Consider the following 14126-nt stretch of genomic DNA (forward strand, 5'->3'; position numbering starts at 1 on the left):
CCCCGTCGCCTCCTTCTAATGCCAGAATTATTACTGGTTTGGAAATACGTTATTACTACCTGCTGTCATGTATCTTGCAAAAAGCCTTATGGAAGCAAAAACTTTCGTGAAATTTGAAATTCATAAATAAGGAAGAACGTCAATCCTATTTTAAAAGATTCCACTGATGTTTGGTGATCCGTATGGATTGTAGTGATGGAAATCTGGTCACTTGGAGCGTTACCGTTTCTTAGAAACAAAAAAATATAGAAAATTTAGAATTTTTTAATTTTTTTTTTGAGGGGCTCGACGTCCCGGCCCCCGTGGGGCAGTGAGCAAGAGTCCTCCGAGCGCCAGAGCGGCGGCCGCGGGCCCTCTCGCAGCTGCGCTCGATGGTGCCGAGGTGCTTCCGGGCCGGGCATGGCGGTGGCGGGGGAGCGGCCCGGGGGAGCCGCGGGGCCGGGCACGGGGCATGGGCAGGAGCCCTTCAGCCCCTCAGTGCTGGGCACCAGAGAGCAGTGAGTGGCGGCACAGCTGCCGCGGGCGGGCGGGGGCGATGGGCCGCGGCGTGGCGGGCCCGGGGAGGCGGCGGTCCGGCCGGGTTCCTCCCGGCAGGTCCCCTGGTGCTGCCCCGCGAGCAGCAGGCCCGTGCTGTGCCCCAGATAACTCTCGTCTGGTAGCCCCAGGCTTCCTTCTCTGGGCATCTTCTACCCGGTGCCTGGCAGACAATGTGCTCCAGAGGAATTTACTATCTAGATGATACCGTGGACGTGAAGTGGCACTGCTACACAGATACTGTCTTTTCGCCTTTTCATCTCCTCACTCTGTACATCTTGTGTACATGTATTAATGCAGTATCCTGTCCTTTCTCCACTCCTACCCCCCACCCCCGGATTCTAGCTGGGATGCTGCATATGAAAGAGAACTGCAGACTTTTCAAGACATTGGAGATGCTGGGGAAATTTGGTAAATAAAAAAACTCCACCAAAGTATTTCTATTATTTCTTTATAAAAATAGACAATATAAAAACATGAGCCAGCAATTTAGTGGTTTACTGAATAGTTCTGGATGTTGGCAGAATGATGGGGCATTTTAATCTTGAAGCCTCCAGTGCTCTTCTTGCCCACTTTTGCAGTGCAGATTTTTAGGCTGCACTAGCACAACTGTCATTACATAGAAAGAGAGCTGGTAGTTGTGGTGTGTGTTAGTAACAAATGTGCTTTTTATCCCCAAGCTCAGGTTTAACTATGCAAATTGCCAGTGTTTTTTAGTATATGGAAGGCTTCACCTCCCAGAGTTGGTGTTTCAGTGAATTTTAAGACTATGTGATTAATTTTAATTTAAACAAAAACATGGAATATGAGCTATGGCAGTTGTTACCCAAGTGGTTCTGTAAGAGGTGCTTTGCAAAAGCTGGAGAGAGGGAGCAATGAGCTAAACTTGCTGTGTCTTTTGTATATTTTTGCTGTCTTAATTACCTGAGGCCTTGTTTCTCATAGGTTTGGAGAAGAAAGCATGGTTCGCATAATCAGATGGTTGGAAAAACAAATGATCCCCCTTGACAGCTCTGTGCTTGACATTGGAACTGGAAATGGTGTTTTACTCGTGGAATTGGTTGGTATATTGCAAAGATTGTGCTTTTGATACAGTATCTGTGCTCCAAACAGAGTAGTTTAAATACAGTTCACAAGTGACAATAGTAATTATGGCAAGCTGTAACTTACGTGAAAGACAAAAAACAGACAACCTAAATTAAAACTTATATTGTAGGGTTTTCCCCATCAAAAGAACACTGGTTACTGAGCATCAGATTTTATATTTTCATTTGGCTTAAGAGTATTAGTGGAATTCACTTTGTGTGGTTGATATGCTCTAAAGAACATCCTGTTACAAAGACGAGGCATAGCTGCAGGTGGCTGTGGGACCGAGGTGTGTAACTCCTTGAACCAGCAGTGCCATTATGGGGTGCAGACCTAGGAACAGAACATCTATGTTGTTCTACTGAATGGAAATACCTACTTTTTTTGCTAGACATGCTCAAACTTCCTGTTTCTTGGTGCTGCCCAGAGTGTCAGATTTCAAAATACACAGTATTTCTTTAAATCAGTCAGCCTGAGTATCCCATATTTTAACTTCACCTTTCTGTTTTCCTACGTTTAAAAATGCATTTCTTTCCATTGTGTAAAACACCCCCAGATAAGGAAATTTACTAATACACGAAGTACTCGTGCAAAACCAGACCCTTTCTCCACACTCAGTTCTGGTAATAACATTCATTATCAATGTGAAAAGTGGTTACACCCAAGGTTTTTATGTAAGAGATTTTAAAAGCTGTTAACACTTCTTTTCAAGAAGTGTCTGTTTCTGTCAGGGTTGAAACCCCTTACTAGTTATGTTCTGAAGTGTTACGATGTTGTTGTTACACAGTGGTACAAGATGTTTAGGAGTTCCAGTATTTTTTCCTGTTCTTGATTGAATACTTCAGTATAATACTACAGGAGAGGTGTAAAGAAAGGAGCCGTCATATTACCGCAGTTTCTCCATTGGCTCCATTAGTTGCTGTAGAAATTGAAAGGGCTGTAAGTCAAAGTCAGGTTTATAATGGAATTTTTTTAACATGGACTTTGATTTTGGAAGAGTTTGAAGCCTTTATGGGGACTGGCTGCTACACTGCAGCACAGGAGAAGTTGCATCATCAAAAGCAGAAATTGCTCATCTTATTAAGAGGAATCAGCCTAATAATAATGACTGTTAAATGCAATGCTGGCTAGCTCTATCAGTGTTGAAACATCCAACAGAAAAATCTTAATTTATAAGATTTTGATTTTATCCTGGCCCCACTTACAAATCTGAAATTGATTTTCATTCTGTAATGGGAAAATGACAGCCTCTTAGCTTTTAAAACTATTAAACTGCCATAAGAGCACCCTCTCCTCTTACATTAAGCACCTCAAAGTACTGTAGTTGCTTTAATAGGAAATTTTCAGTCTAGTTCCCATTTGAAAAGTGACTTCAAAAATTACATTGTTTATTGTTGCTCAGTAATTCAGGATCTGACTTGCTTAGCTGACGTAAAAGCAATTTTTTTTTAGTGATAGCTGCTAGGCTTTGAAGTTAGGATTCTTTTGGCAAGCACATTAGCTTCTGTAGAACACTTCTGCTGTTGGAGTTGGACTCCATAATGTGATAGAAATGGCAATACTGAAAAAGGCAGCCAGGCTTGAGTCATACAGGACGTCAGTAGCACCCCTCTAAAAGGTGGCTACTTGAGAGTATGTATTGGACCAACATCAGACCAGGAAAAGGTGCTGTAGAGTATGGTTTGTTGGGGAATACTGGGCCCTGGCATGCTGTTAACAATAAAGAATAGTAAATGGAGGTATAGCAAGAAAACTACTTTTAAATGCAGCTAGGTCTAGGTGAGATATTGTCAGTTCCAGCAGGGAGTACTGCATTAAAAAGAGGCAGAATAACCATCCAAAAAGCAGGTAATAAATAAAATGAAAACAAGAAAATGCTGGATCCTGTGTAAACTGGCCCTGCTACCCAACTAGAAGGCAAAGCATCTAGCACGCTGCTAAACGTCTTCTATGTGCATACTGCAGGGATCTGCCCATCTGTAAGCTCCAAGAGAAATGCTGCTGGAGGCTTCCTCTCTTCTTTCTGCTTGTTTTAAGGATCTTGGATACATAAGTGGGACCCCATGCTGGTTTTGTATGTGCGGTAGACCATGGTCCTACCCCTGTTAACTTCAGGAATCTGGTAGGCTGCATCAATGACCTAATTTTGCCTTCCAAAAGTTCCAGCTCTTCTAAGGAAATGTTGCTGCCACATAAAGCTCTGACCTTCTCCTTTTTTTCTGAGTATTGTGGGAGCCAACGGTATCGAAAAACTCTGAAGCACAAGGTATTCACCACCCAAGTGAGAGCGTCCACCTGACTGCACCAAAGAGCCAAACATGAGGCAGTGCTGATAACATTGCAAAACTACCTTCTGCTATTTAATCTGCTCTTTCAAGAATTAGTAGAAGAGTGCTTTATAAATACCACCTTCAGGACAGGAGTCCAGTTGCAGAATGCAGCGCAGTCATGTTTGGCGCTTGACTGAATGATCCCTTCCAGTCCGTACGTAGTCAGGCCGTACAGGTCTAGCAGCATTTAATGTTGTTTATCCTTAAACTTTCCTTCTCCACCCCAGAGACCATAGGAGGGAATGGGAACTCCCTGAAGTGACTCAAGCTCTTCCTTTCCAAACAGAGGAGCTGTTGTGGGAACAACTCTTCCACCCCCAAGTCTTCAGCACAGGCATCTCAGGAAGCTTGATTTGCTCTGGGGAGGAACGTGGGCAGAAGCCTGAGCAAGATGCTGTTCTTCATCAAGTGCAAACAACATGGTCTTTGTGTTTAGCTGAAATTAGTCCTCAATTAAGAACAGCTGGCTAGCACTGAGCTCACATGGGCTGAAGGGTTGCTGGAAGGAGGAAGGACTGTTTTAAAAAATTCTCATAGTTTTCCTCACTGTTGAGGTATTGGCCTTTGGAACAAGTGGATACGCAGCTGACTGCTTAATGCTAGTTAAAGTCCATGTGTTGTTCAACACTAAAACTAACCCGAGCCTCCTCCCTCCCTCTGCTGTTACTGCCTGCAGCTGGCCATAAGATAATTGCTCTTCCTGTTAGGTTTGGATCTAGCCAGACCAACTGACACACGTGAGACCCAGATCTGGTCACTTCAGCTTCTACCTCAGAGTGAAAATGTGTCAGTGCCCCCCTCCCACATGCCCAACTCCAGCTGATGCAAGGTGCCCGCCCACCTGCTTTGCGAAAGGATCGCTAGGATCTCACTGCCTGAGTTCACTGAACTGGGTTATTGTTGTCTACTGCAAAGTTGGATGAACAGAAAGTCTGTGTGTGCTGTTTTACGTGGTGCATAACCTGCCTGAAAGCTGCTGATGCAAAGACCTTGCAGCATGCAAATAACTGCATTCAAATAGACGTTAGCATGAATAATTAGAAAAAATTAATGTTTTGAAGTGGATTTCTGTACTAGTAAAATGTATTACGTATTTTGGCTCTTCCACTTGGGGTTATAAACTAAATAATTGCTCAATCTCAAATGTTATGTAAGTGTCAGAGAGGTTTTCTTCTTCTTTTGAAGCATCTGGCATTGGCACATGTTCTCATCACTGAAAATTCCTGGTTTCTAGGTTACTTTTGGTGCAGATAAGGGAGCCTGTTTTCCTCCAAGGGTGTTACTTTTCACAGTTCTGCTCAATTTTCCACTTGTTGACATAAACCAGCTTTCAGTCAGTAGTTCTTTTGATGAGGTATTAGGCAGAATGGACTTATTTCAGCTCATTCCCCCAGCTGTTTGGCTCTTGCAATGGTAACAGGTATAAATGATAACAGGAATAAAAATGAGGGGTTTTTTTTTTCCTGTCATTAAGAGGAGGAGAGATGAGATAGGTTATAGATCCAAGGGAATACACTTGTTGGATAAAAAAAAATTGCTAGCACACTGATTAAGACTCTCTGCTTCTGTCTAGGCAAAATCTGGCTACATGAATCTCACTGGGATTGATTACTCTCCTTCTGCAATACAACTTTCAGAAAAAGTAAGAGAGAAAGAAGGGATGTCTAACATTAAATTAAAGGTAAGTTTTGAGAGAAAGCTTATTGAGGAAATAGGAAGCAATTGAACCCAAGATTAAATGGCCTAATTGATATTCAAATGTACTGAGCATACTATATTTATTACGTATTCTGACATGCATTTGTGAGAAAACTCTAACCAAATAAATCTATTTACAAGATTTTTGGTCTTTTTGTTGTTGTTGTTGTTTGTAATAGTCATTAGTAACAAGATTCCCCTGCTTCTAACAGGGAGCAGAATGGCAGTTTGCTATTTGGCGAGTTCTGTATTTTAGCTGCTACATTCTGAGTTTCAGATTTGGGATAGAGGATGAAATCTTTAAGTGATACAATCCCTACCTGTAGCTGTGCAGTAGGAAGTTTGAGAGGCCCTGCTGGAGCAGGGGGTAGGACCAGATGACCTTCAGACGTCCCTCCCACCCTCAGCCATTCTGTGATTCTGTGGCTGCTTTTCATCCTGAGCTCTCTGCTATGCTGTTTTATCCTCCAGCTCTGTACCTGTATGATGTCTCTGTTCTTGTATGTCAGTTGTAATCTCTTTGTGGCAGGCACTGTCTGTTCTTCTGTATTTGTACAGTGCCTAGCACACAGCACCTAGGAAACCAGGGATCAAAGTATAAAAAATGTTCTAAAGAATGAAATTCAAGTATGATAGTTTGAGCTTTGGATGATGGGTATACACATGGGCTTTAAAGCAAACAGATCATCACATAATACGTAGAGAAGAATCTGACATGGCATTGTAAGTGTGAAAAGCATGTGAGTTACCCTTTCCTTAGTACACCTATTGTCAGGTTTGAGGCTTTTTCTTTTGAAGTATTGGGTTGCATTAAAGATTCAGGAGCTCCTGAGTAAAAGATTGTTTTCACAGTTGTAGACTTCTGGTTTAGGTGGAAGACTTCCTGGCTCCATCAGCTGAGCTGTCAGGATTTGAGATTTGTATTGACAAGGGGACTTTTGATGCCATAAGCCTTAATCCTGATAACGCGGTGGGAAAGAGGAAGCAGTACCTGAGTTCTCTCTGCAGCGTATTGAAACCAGAAGGCTTTTTTCTCATAACGTCTTGCAACTGGACCAAGGAGGAGCTATTGAATGAGTTCAGAGAAGGTAAGTAGTCGAACAGAACCATCTGCTAATTTATGGTTGTTCAAGGATGTGGTGGGTAAATTTTAATATCTGTGTTAGCATATTGACTTTCTCACATCAGGATTAGACCTGGTAAAGTGACTAGTAAATGCTTCAGCCTATCTCTCCTCCGTTTTCCTCTGGAATTACAGCTTCTGCATTTGCCAGTGCCAAGGGAGATGAGGATTTTGGTCTGGTTACACTGGGAAAGCGTATATCCGGGTGATACTTTTTTTCTTTTGGTTCTTTATTACCAGATCCAGTTCACCCATCCAATTGCTTTGAAATTGGGGTAACATTGTTACCCATGTATAGGGGAACTGGCAAGTCTGTGACCATACCTTTCACGTCACCTCGTCAACCACCTTTGTGATCCACCCAGAAGGGGTTTTTTTACATGCCAGTTAGCTCCTGAATCTCATGCCTTGAGGCTTGAAACTCGGTGTGGATCTAAAACAACCATCCCTTCTGGGGAACTAAACTTACTGGCAAGTTATCATCTTTTGTGCCATTAATTTGTGTGAGTCAGCTGGCTAAGATTTTTATTATCCATGGAAGGGTTTCAGCTGTATAAAGCAGCGGTGCAGTGTAACAATACAGTCCTATAAACTTACAGAGTAAGTTTTCCAGACAAATAAAGAACGGTTTGCAAAGGGTTATCCAAGAGGCGAATAAAATTACTTCCTTCTAATAAGAGTATTTTAATTTCTGTCTGGCAGGATTTGAAATGCTGGAGGAGCTGCCAACACCCAAGTTCTGCTTTGGAGGAAGAGTTGGAAACAGTGTAACAGCATTGGTTTTCCAAAGGAAAAAAGTGAGGCCATCCATCTTGGAGAAATTAGATTAGTTGAGAAAAGTCTGAACTTTAAACCGGACAGAAAAGCTCAGACACGTGTGTAAATAAATGCTCTTTGAGTATACAGTAAAATACTATGTATGGAACTCTAAGGCACTGTAAAACATTGCCCTAGAAACATTTCAGCTTTGCATAACTTGCCCGTAAATTTTGTCCTTGCTACAACCTCACTTGTTTTAGGGAAGCTGCAAGTTCATAAGTGAGAGAGAAATAAGGCATTCTAAACATGGAGACTAATAGAACTGAATTGTATTTGTGTTTGGAACATAAAGGTTACCTGGTATTTAATTTCTGTGTTGGTAATCAGTGACCAACAGAGGTAAAGGTATTGTACAAAGCAAAAATCTCATTTCTCTGTTGTGTGGTGTAATAGGGAACAAGCTTTTGCAATGTAAGCGCTGGATCTTTTATTTTTTTCCTCAGGTGAACATGAATGTAGCTGTTAAAGAGGAAAAATAATATAAAAGCCATACACTCACCAAAAAGGGCCAGTTAATGCTTAAAATTCAGATTTTCAGAGGTTCTCAGACTCTGCATAGTTCGGTCTCCTCTGAAATAGCTCAACCCTTTTCCCACAGAGGGAGTGTTTTTAAAAATCTCACTTGCCTCAATGTGTGCATACTTCATCAGTTATTTTCACTGATCTCATAAATAAATAAGTAAAGGTGTGATGTTGCAGTCTTACTAGCATGTGACGTGTGCCTCCTTCATTATTAATTTGCTATATAGTAATGTCTTCAGAGCCAACAATGACAGTATGTTTTCCAGTGAATTTCTCAGGGCAGCTTTTAGCTGCATAAATCCAAAAGAGTTCAAAGCATAACTCTCCATTCCTTTTTCCTTTTTTAAAGTATTGTGGTTTTTTTAAACTTCTGTGTGTGATCTTTTTACTTAATTTCTTTACCTTTATTTCTTCTATTGTTTTGTATTTTCAGAATACTACTTTTGCTCGAAAGGTAGGAAAATGAGATTTCTTTATGCCTTGACAAACACGTTTGCAGGTGACAATAGACTTGTTCTTTCAAGCATCAAAGGGGCCCTATTAGACAATCGAGTTTTGTTTCACAGGCGAGGTCATGTTTGCTTATCAGATAATTGCTTCTCCTAGTTTGCAGACTTCTCCTAGTTCCCAGGGTTCAGGAGATCTTTAAGGGTCAAGAAATACTTCTAGTCCCTTCCCAGGATAGGAAATAAGGCATTATTTGCAAGTGGTGGGTACTCGCTCTGTGATCCATCTGGTGATGTCATCAGGGTAGGAATCCTAAATTCTGCATGTTTTTGCAAAATCGGATGTACTGGTTCCATTGGAAAAGTGGTCTGTTGGCAGTGGTGAGAAAGTTTAGTCCCAGTGAATAGCTCTCTGCATAGTTGGTGAGGTTTGGGTTCCTAACTTTACCAAAACCAAGTTTTGTTATCGTCTGGGTAACTTGCAATACGATGTATTGCGCCTGCCCAGCAGGCTTGCAGCAGCCCACAGGACTGCTATGAAATTTAAGTGGTAATTCAGACAGAGGATTTTTTTGATGGAGTAGTACAAAGGATTCAAAGTACTCTACTGATCACAACCTCTGTAAAAAGACCATGACATTTTTGCAGACAATTTGACATCAGATAGAGTTAATACCAGCAGATTTTAATTGGCAAGTAACTCTGGCAGGATGTGTTTAGGGTATGTGTTTTATTCCCATCTGTAATTTTTGCTAATGAAGGCATGATATGTGTTTAATCATGGAATGGAAATAAAGTCATGGCTGTCATGGATTTTCTTTTAATCAGTTAGGAGGAATTTAACAATAGATTCACACTCCATAAGATACGTAATGTTCAGGGCAAGTATTGTTTTCTCCTTTTCATAGGATTGATTATTATTAGATTTTGTTCTCTACTTAATATGTTTATATCATTTATGAAGCTAAAAATAAGCTTCCTAAAATGGTTATGCAGAAATTTTGTTATCAGAGATCATGTAAGCGTGTCATGTAAGGTGCATGATCAACCAGTTTCAATTAGTATTTTTAGCAAGGCGTTTGGAAGCAACAACAGTAATTCACTATTTTCTCTTGCTACTTCATATTGCTGTTTTTCAAATGTTCTGGACAACTATTGTATTTCTTTTTGTTATTATTTCCTCCTATGTGAATGGATTTTCTATCAGGGAGGCTTCTTAGTGGTGGGGAAGGGCTGAGAACCAACCTCCTCTTCCAGCCTACTTCATTATTTGCCCAAGTCATGGATTGTTGAGGGCTTCCACTTCAAGCATTTCCCTGCCACTTCTGGGCTATACATAGCCCCATAGGCAGCAAGCCTATGCTTTACTTTTGGCATTGCAAGGTCCAGTCATGAGATGGAGATACACACGCTAATGTCACAACTAAAATGTCATCCTGCTGCCCAAAGGTGTCACAAACCCGTTAGGAGCCTTAAATTCTGGTTGTCAAGAGGAGTTTGGGACAGAAGTGTGTTTTTCCCATGGGCAAGGGTCTGGGCTTTGTCCATAGGCAGTTGTCTTCACATCTCTGTGGTGGTTTGGGCCAGAATTCACGTGCCTGTCTGCTTCTCGAGTCCATATAAAAGTTTTCTATTAACGTGCTCAATAAAGCTGAGAAGAGCAAGCCTGCAGATAGGTACCTGTGCAGGGAGGATGGGTAGGGAGTGGAAGAATGGAGTGGCCCTCATGTGTGGAAAGGTTTTGATTCCTAAATTTGTCATGGCCCCCCTTTAGTCTCAAATGAGTACACAAGCTATTCCTTGAAAGTAAAGATTTCTCCATCTGGTCTTGAATATGAATTTCACAGGCCCAAGCACTTTCAAGTATCACAGGAGAGTAGGCAAATGCTTGTAAAACATGTTTTAGGAGATTTATTTTAAGGCAATAATAACCAAAGCCTTACTATGTAAAATCTGCTCTGTTGGAAACCTGGCATTTTATGAATAACGGAGTCTAGGTCGCAGCTCTAATAATGACTTAAGCACCAGCTTTTTTCTAACTAGCAGGATTTGGAAATGTCATGTCAAAGAATGTCCTTGGTGTGGGGCAGTTCATCTTGCTAGATGGTTCTTCATGAAGGTACGATCTCTAAATGTTAATGCTTTTCAGTGGAAAGCCTCTTAAAAGAAAAAAAAGAGAAATTATCAGTGGGTTAGGAGAAGTGAGCCTTTGTAGTTGGGGGAGTGCTTCACGCGTCCGCGAAGGCTGGTATCTTCGTGACTACACAGCGGTGTGACTCGGTTTCAGCTGCAGCACCAGACTAGAGGAGAGTAAATGCAGCATTTGAAATAACATTTTGCTCCATTGTTTTGTTATCTGAAGACTGTATATGTGATTTCACTGTCAAATACGAGGTTTGTGGGTAATGAAACTAACATCTTTCATGGATCTTTACAGTGGTTGAGCCCACAGGCTCTTCCTGCAGTGCTGCGTTTAGGCTGGGTGCCGCTGCAGAGCTGGCATACCTTGCTGGAGCTGGATATAGTTTTGCATAAAACATAGGCAGAACGGAAAGGGTTTATGTTCCCTTGTTGATCGACACCATACCGAAGGATAAAACTCAGTGCCAGTGGGCTTTGCATTTGCTGTTACGAGCCAGATGCCAAACTCAATGAGATGCCTGGAAAGACTGGAAAGGGAAGGGAGGTCTTGGCCAGTGTCCTCCAGAGGGGTCCAGAGCCTTGAGTGGAAGTCTCTCCCTTTCTCCCTAAGCGATTAAACCTCAAGACTGGCTGCAAGCTAGATCTCATGTTCTCAGTCAGGTGTTCCCAGTGGTAGTGTGTGCAGCTCCAGTGATAACATGAACTACTTTGAAACTGGTAGTTGTGAGCTGGGTTGTGTGGAGCGTGGCAGCCTCTCTCTGTACCGACCTTTTCCTCCAGGAAGATGGGCGATGGCTTTTAGTGCATAAGCCCTAACAAGCAGCACCTCCACCAACATCTGTGTTTGGTGGAGCTCAGACATCTGATTCCTGACTCCTGATATATGCCATTGTCAAGAAAATTGCATTTAGGGAGTCTCTTCTGAGGCATTTACTGGGAGAGGCCATTGTATTTGTTGTCCTGTTGGAAAAGCGTGGAGCATTTTACCCCGGATTTTTATGGGGTGTATCAGGGAAGTGAACTGTCAGGATGAAATATCTGAAAGAGGAGACTGAGAGAAATTAATGAAATAAGTATTGATTTGAGATGTCAGATCTAGGGGAATTTCTACACACGGGACTCTGCTAAGAGTGTAGGGTAAATAGGTTCTCAAGACAAAAAGCCTTTGCCATTTCAGCAACACAGTACTTCCTTGAAGTAAATCCTTCCATAATCATGTTTGTATAAATTAAAAAGTGAGAAATACCAGACATGAAAATCATGACACAACTGAATGAACAGAGAATATTCAGAGGGAAGGATAATGTTCCCTTACTCCTTGACTTCCTTTCTGGTGACCAACTTGTTATTTATAAGTATGTTCATTTAACGGTCCTTAAGGAGGAGGAATAGTCAACTGTAGTGCTGCCTGTAGGCTGTTTTTCAAATGTTAATTGTTTTGGAAGGTTTAGAAGATGCGGAATTAATATTTCCTTCTTGAACTCTGTATAATTCTGTGGTGTGAAATGAAGAATTTCTGGGAGCTACAATTTTTTTTTGAGGAGCTGTTGGGTTACATCAGAAACACTAAGAGAATTATGGCAGTTGCTCTTCCAGACAGGGCTGGCAATGATGAAGCATGTAATTCAGGCTTTCTGTCCCATCAGGAGACTATTTCTTCAAATCATTATTGAGAGCATCAGGTTGAAATAACTGTTTGATTTATGGGCTCACCCTCCCAATTTCAAACCCAGTGTAGCAGTACCGTTTCTGAAAACCAGGAATGGCCAGCTACCTTGATTGTATCGTAGGGTTTGGGGTATTTGACACCTAAGCGAAAGGAGACTCTCGGTGTTTTTTACTTTTTTCACAAAATTTTAAAACAGAGCATTCAGGTGTTTAGGGGTTTAATCCTGCCATTGCTGTTTACAGGACAACTGGTTCTACCTGAGCAAAAGAAATGTGTGTCCCACCACACAGGTCTCAGGTGTGAGTCTCCAGAGAGCAACTAAGGTGTGCAATAAACAGTGCAGTGTGCAGACTGCCCCGCAACTTCAGTGCAGTAATAAGGTGTTTCAAAGAGTGACCGCAGGATACCAATGTGGGAGCTGTGGCTGTGGTACAGGATCTGCTGTACAGAACCAGGGCAACCTCCGAGGCTCAGCTGATGCCTTCACAGTGTTATCCTTCTCTTTAAGCAATAAAAAACATTCTCTTCTAAGGGAACATGTCCATATAGACTAGAAATGGAGATGTTCTCTCATATCATTTGCATCCAGATTGTTCCAGTTCTGCACAGGTTTCTGGTGTGACATCTGTGGGCCTGAAGAGTCAAAGGCCTGAAAGGGCAAATGAGGGGATGAATTGAAACCACTTGCTTCGAACAACTGGGCTTTGTAAAGGGTGAAACCACGTGTACAAGGTAGACGGATACCTGTGAAGCCACGAAGCTGAGCTGACACAGCTTCTTTGGAGTTATTTTTACGTAAGGAGGAGTTCTTGGATAGTTTTTCTGGTACATTAGGCACAGCATGCTTTGCTTCATCCTTGACGCTAGCTTCCATGCATTTCCATATTCCAGGAATGCACTGACAGCACTGTAGCCATTGTAAGGAAAATCCATGTGTATATATACCCTGCTATATCCATTCTACTGTGTTCCAGGGTACCTGGTAAAAGACTGCTATTCCATACCGGTCAAAATCTTTAAGTATGGTATTTAGCAACATACAGCAAAATTTTCAGGGTTTTGGCACTCACATTGCTTTCCTAATCTTGGCATGCAGGAAGGTAAAGAACACGGCTTGCTACAACAATAACTGCTGTATTTTATAGGCCCGCTAAGCACTTTAACGTATCAAATTGTCTCCCGTAAAATATGTGGAGAGCACATAGAAAATAAACGGGCCAGGGCTTTGCATCCCCGTTGCTCGCTGCCTTTGCTGGGGTAAGAAGAGAGGAAGGCTGCGCTGCACACCGTTACCTGCCCTTGGGCTGAATGGGTGGTACGGGCACCTGCGGGGGGGACAGCTCTGTCATGTGCCTTGGCTGGAGTTGCGTTGAGTATGACCTAATCCTTGTGGGTAGCAGCTAAATTAAGGAACAATTAATGGATACCTAGGGCTTTCAGTGAAATGGGATGAGGTGTTATAGCCTCAAGATAAAGGAGGAAAAGGAACGCTGGCATGTTTTATTTGACACAAATAAGGAAAAACCCAACCTGTGGCTTGATTTCCGTTTGTTAGGTAACAGAATAGCTTGAAATAAGCCCATTTTTAGGTTACTAGGAAATTAAAGTGAGTGCCGTCAGGCAAACAAATGATGTAGCTGCAAGGTAGCATATAAATTCTGGATAATCGCAAGTGCCTAAGTCTGTGCCAGAGAGTCAGGGCTAATAAACACTGGCAAGGGAACAGAAACGAACTTCAGCACAGTCACTCCAGCAGC

At 42.0% G+C, this 14126-nt stretch overlaps 1 protein-coding gene across 1 annotated transcript; it reads left to right on the top strand.

Annotated features, from left to right (window-relative positions):
- The first annotated feature begins 345 nt into the window (after window positions 1-345).
- On the top strand, window positions 346-9371 carry EEF1AKMT2 (EEF1A lysine methyltransferase 2). Its single transcript, XM_055793771.1, has 6 exons — window positions 346-497; window positions 880-945; window positions 1480-1594; window positions 5524-5631; window positions 6520-6736; window positions 7474-9371. Exons 1-6 carry the CDS (start codon window positions 400-402, stop codon window positions 7599-7601), a joined length of 732 nt encoding a protein of 243 aa, XP_055649746.1. The 5' UTR covers window positions 346-399; the 3' UTR covers window positions 7602-9371.
- Window positions 9372-14126: the final 4755 nt, after the last annotated feature.

This window comes from Falco peregrinus, chromosome 1 (genome assembly GCF_023634155.1).
Source record: "Falco peregrinus isolate bFalPer1 chromosome 1, bFalPer1.pri, whole genome shotgun sequence".
Classification (NCBI taxonomy): domain Eukaryota; kingdom Metazoa; phylum Chordata; class Aves; order Falconiformes; family Falconidae; genus Falco; species Falco peregrinus.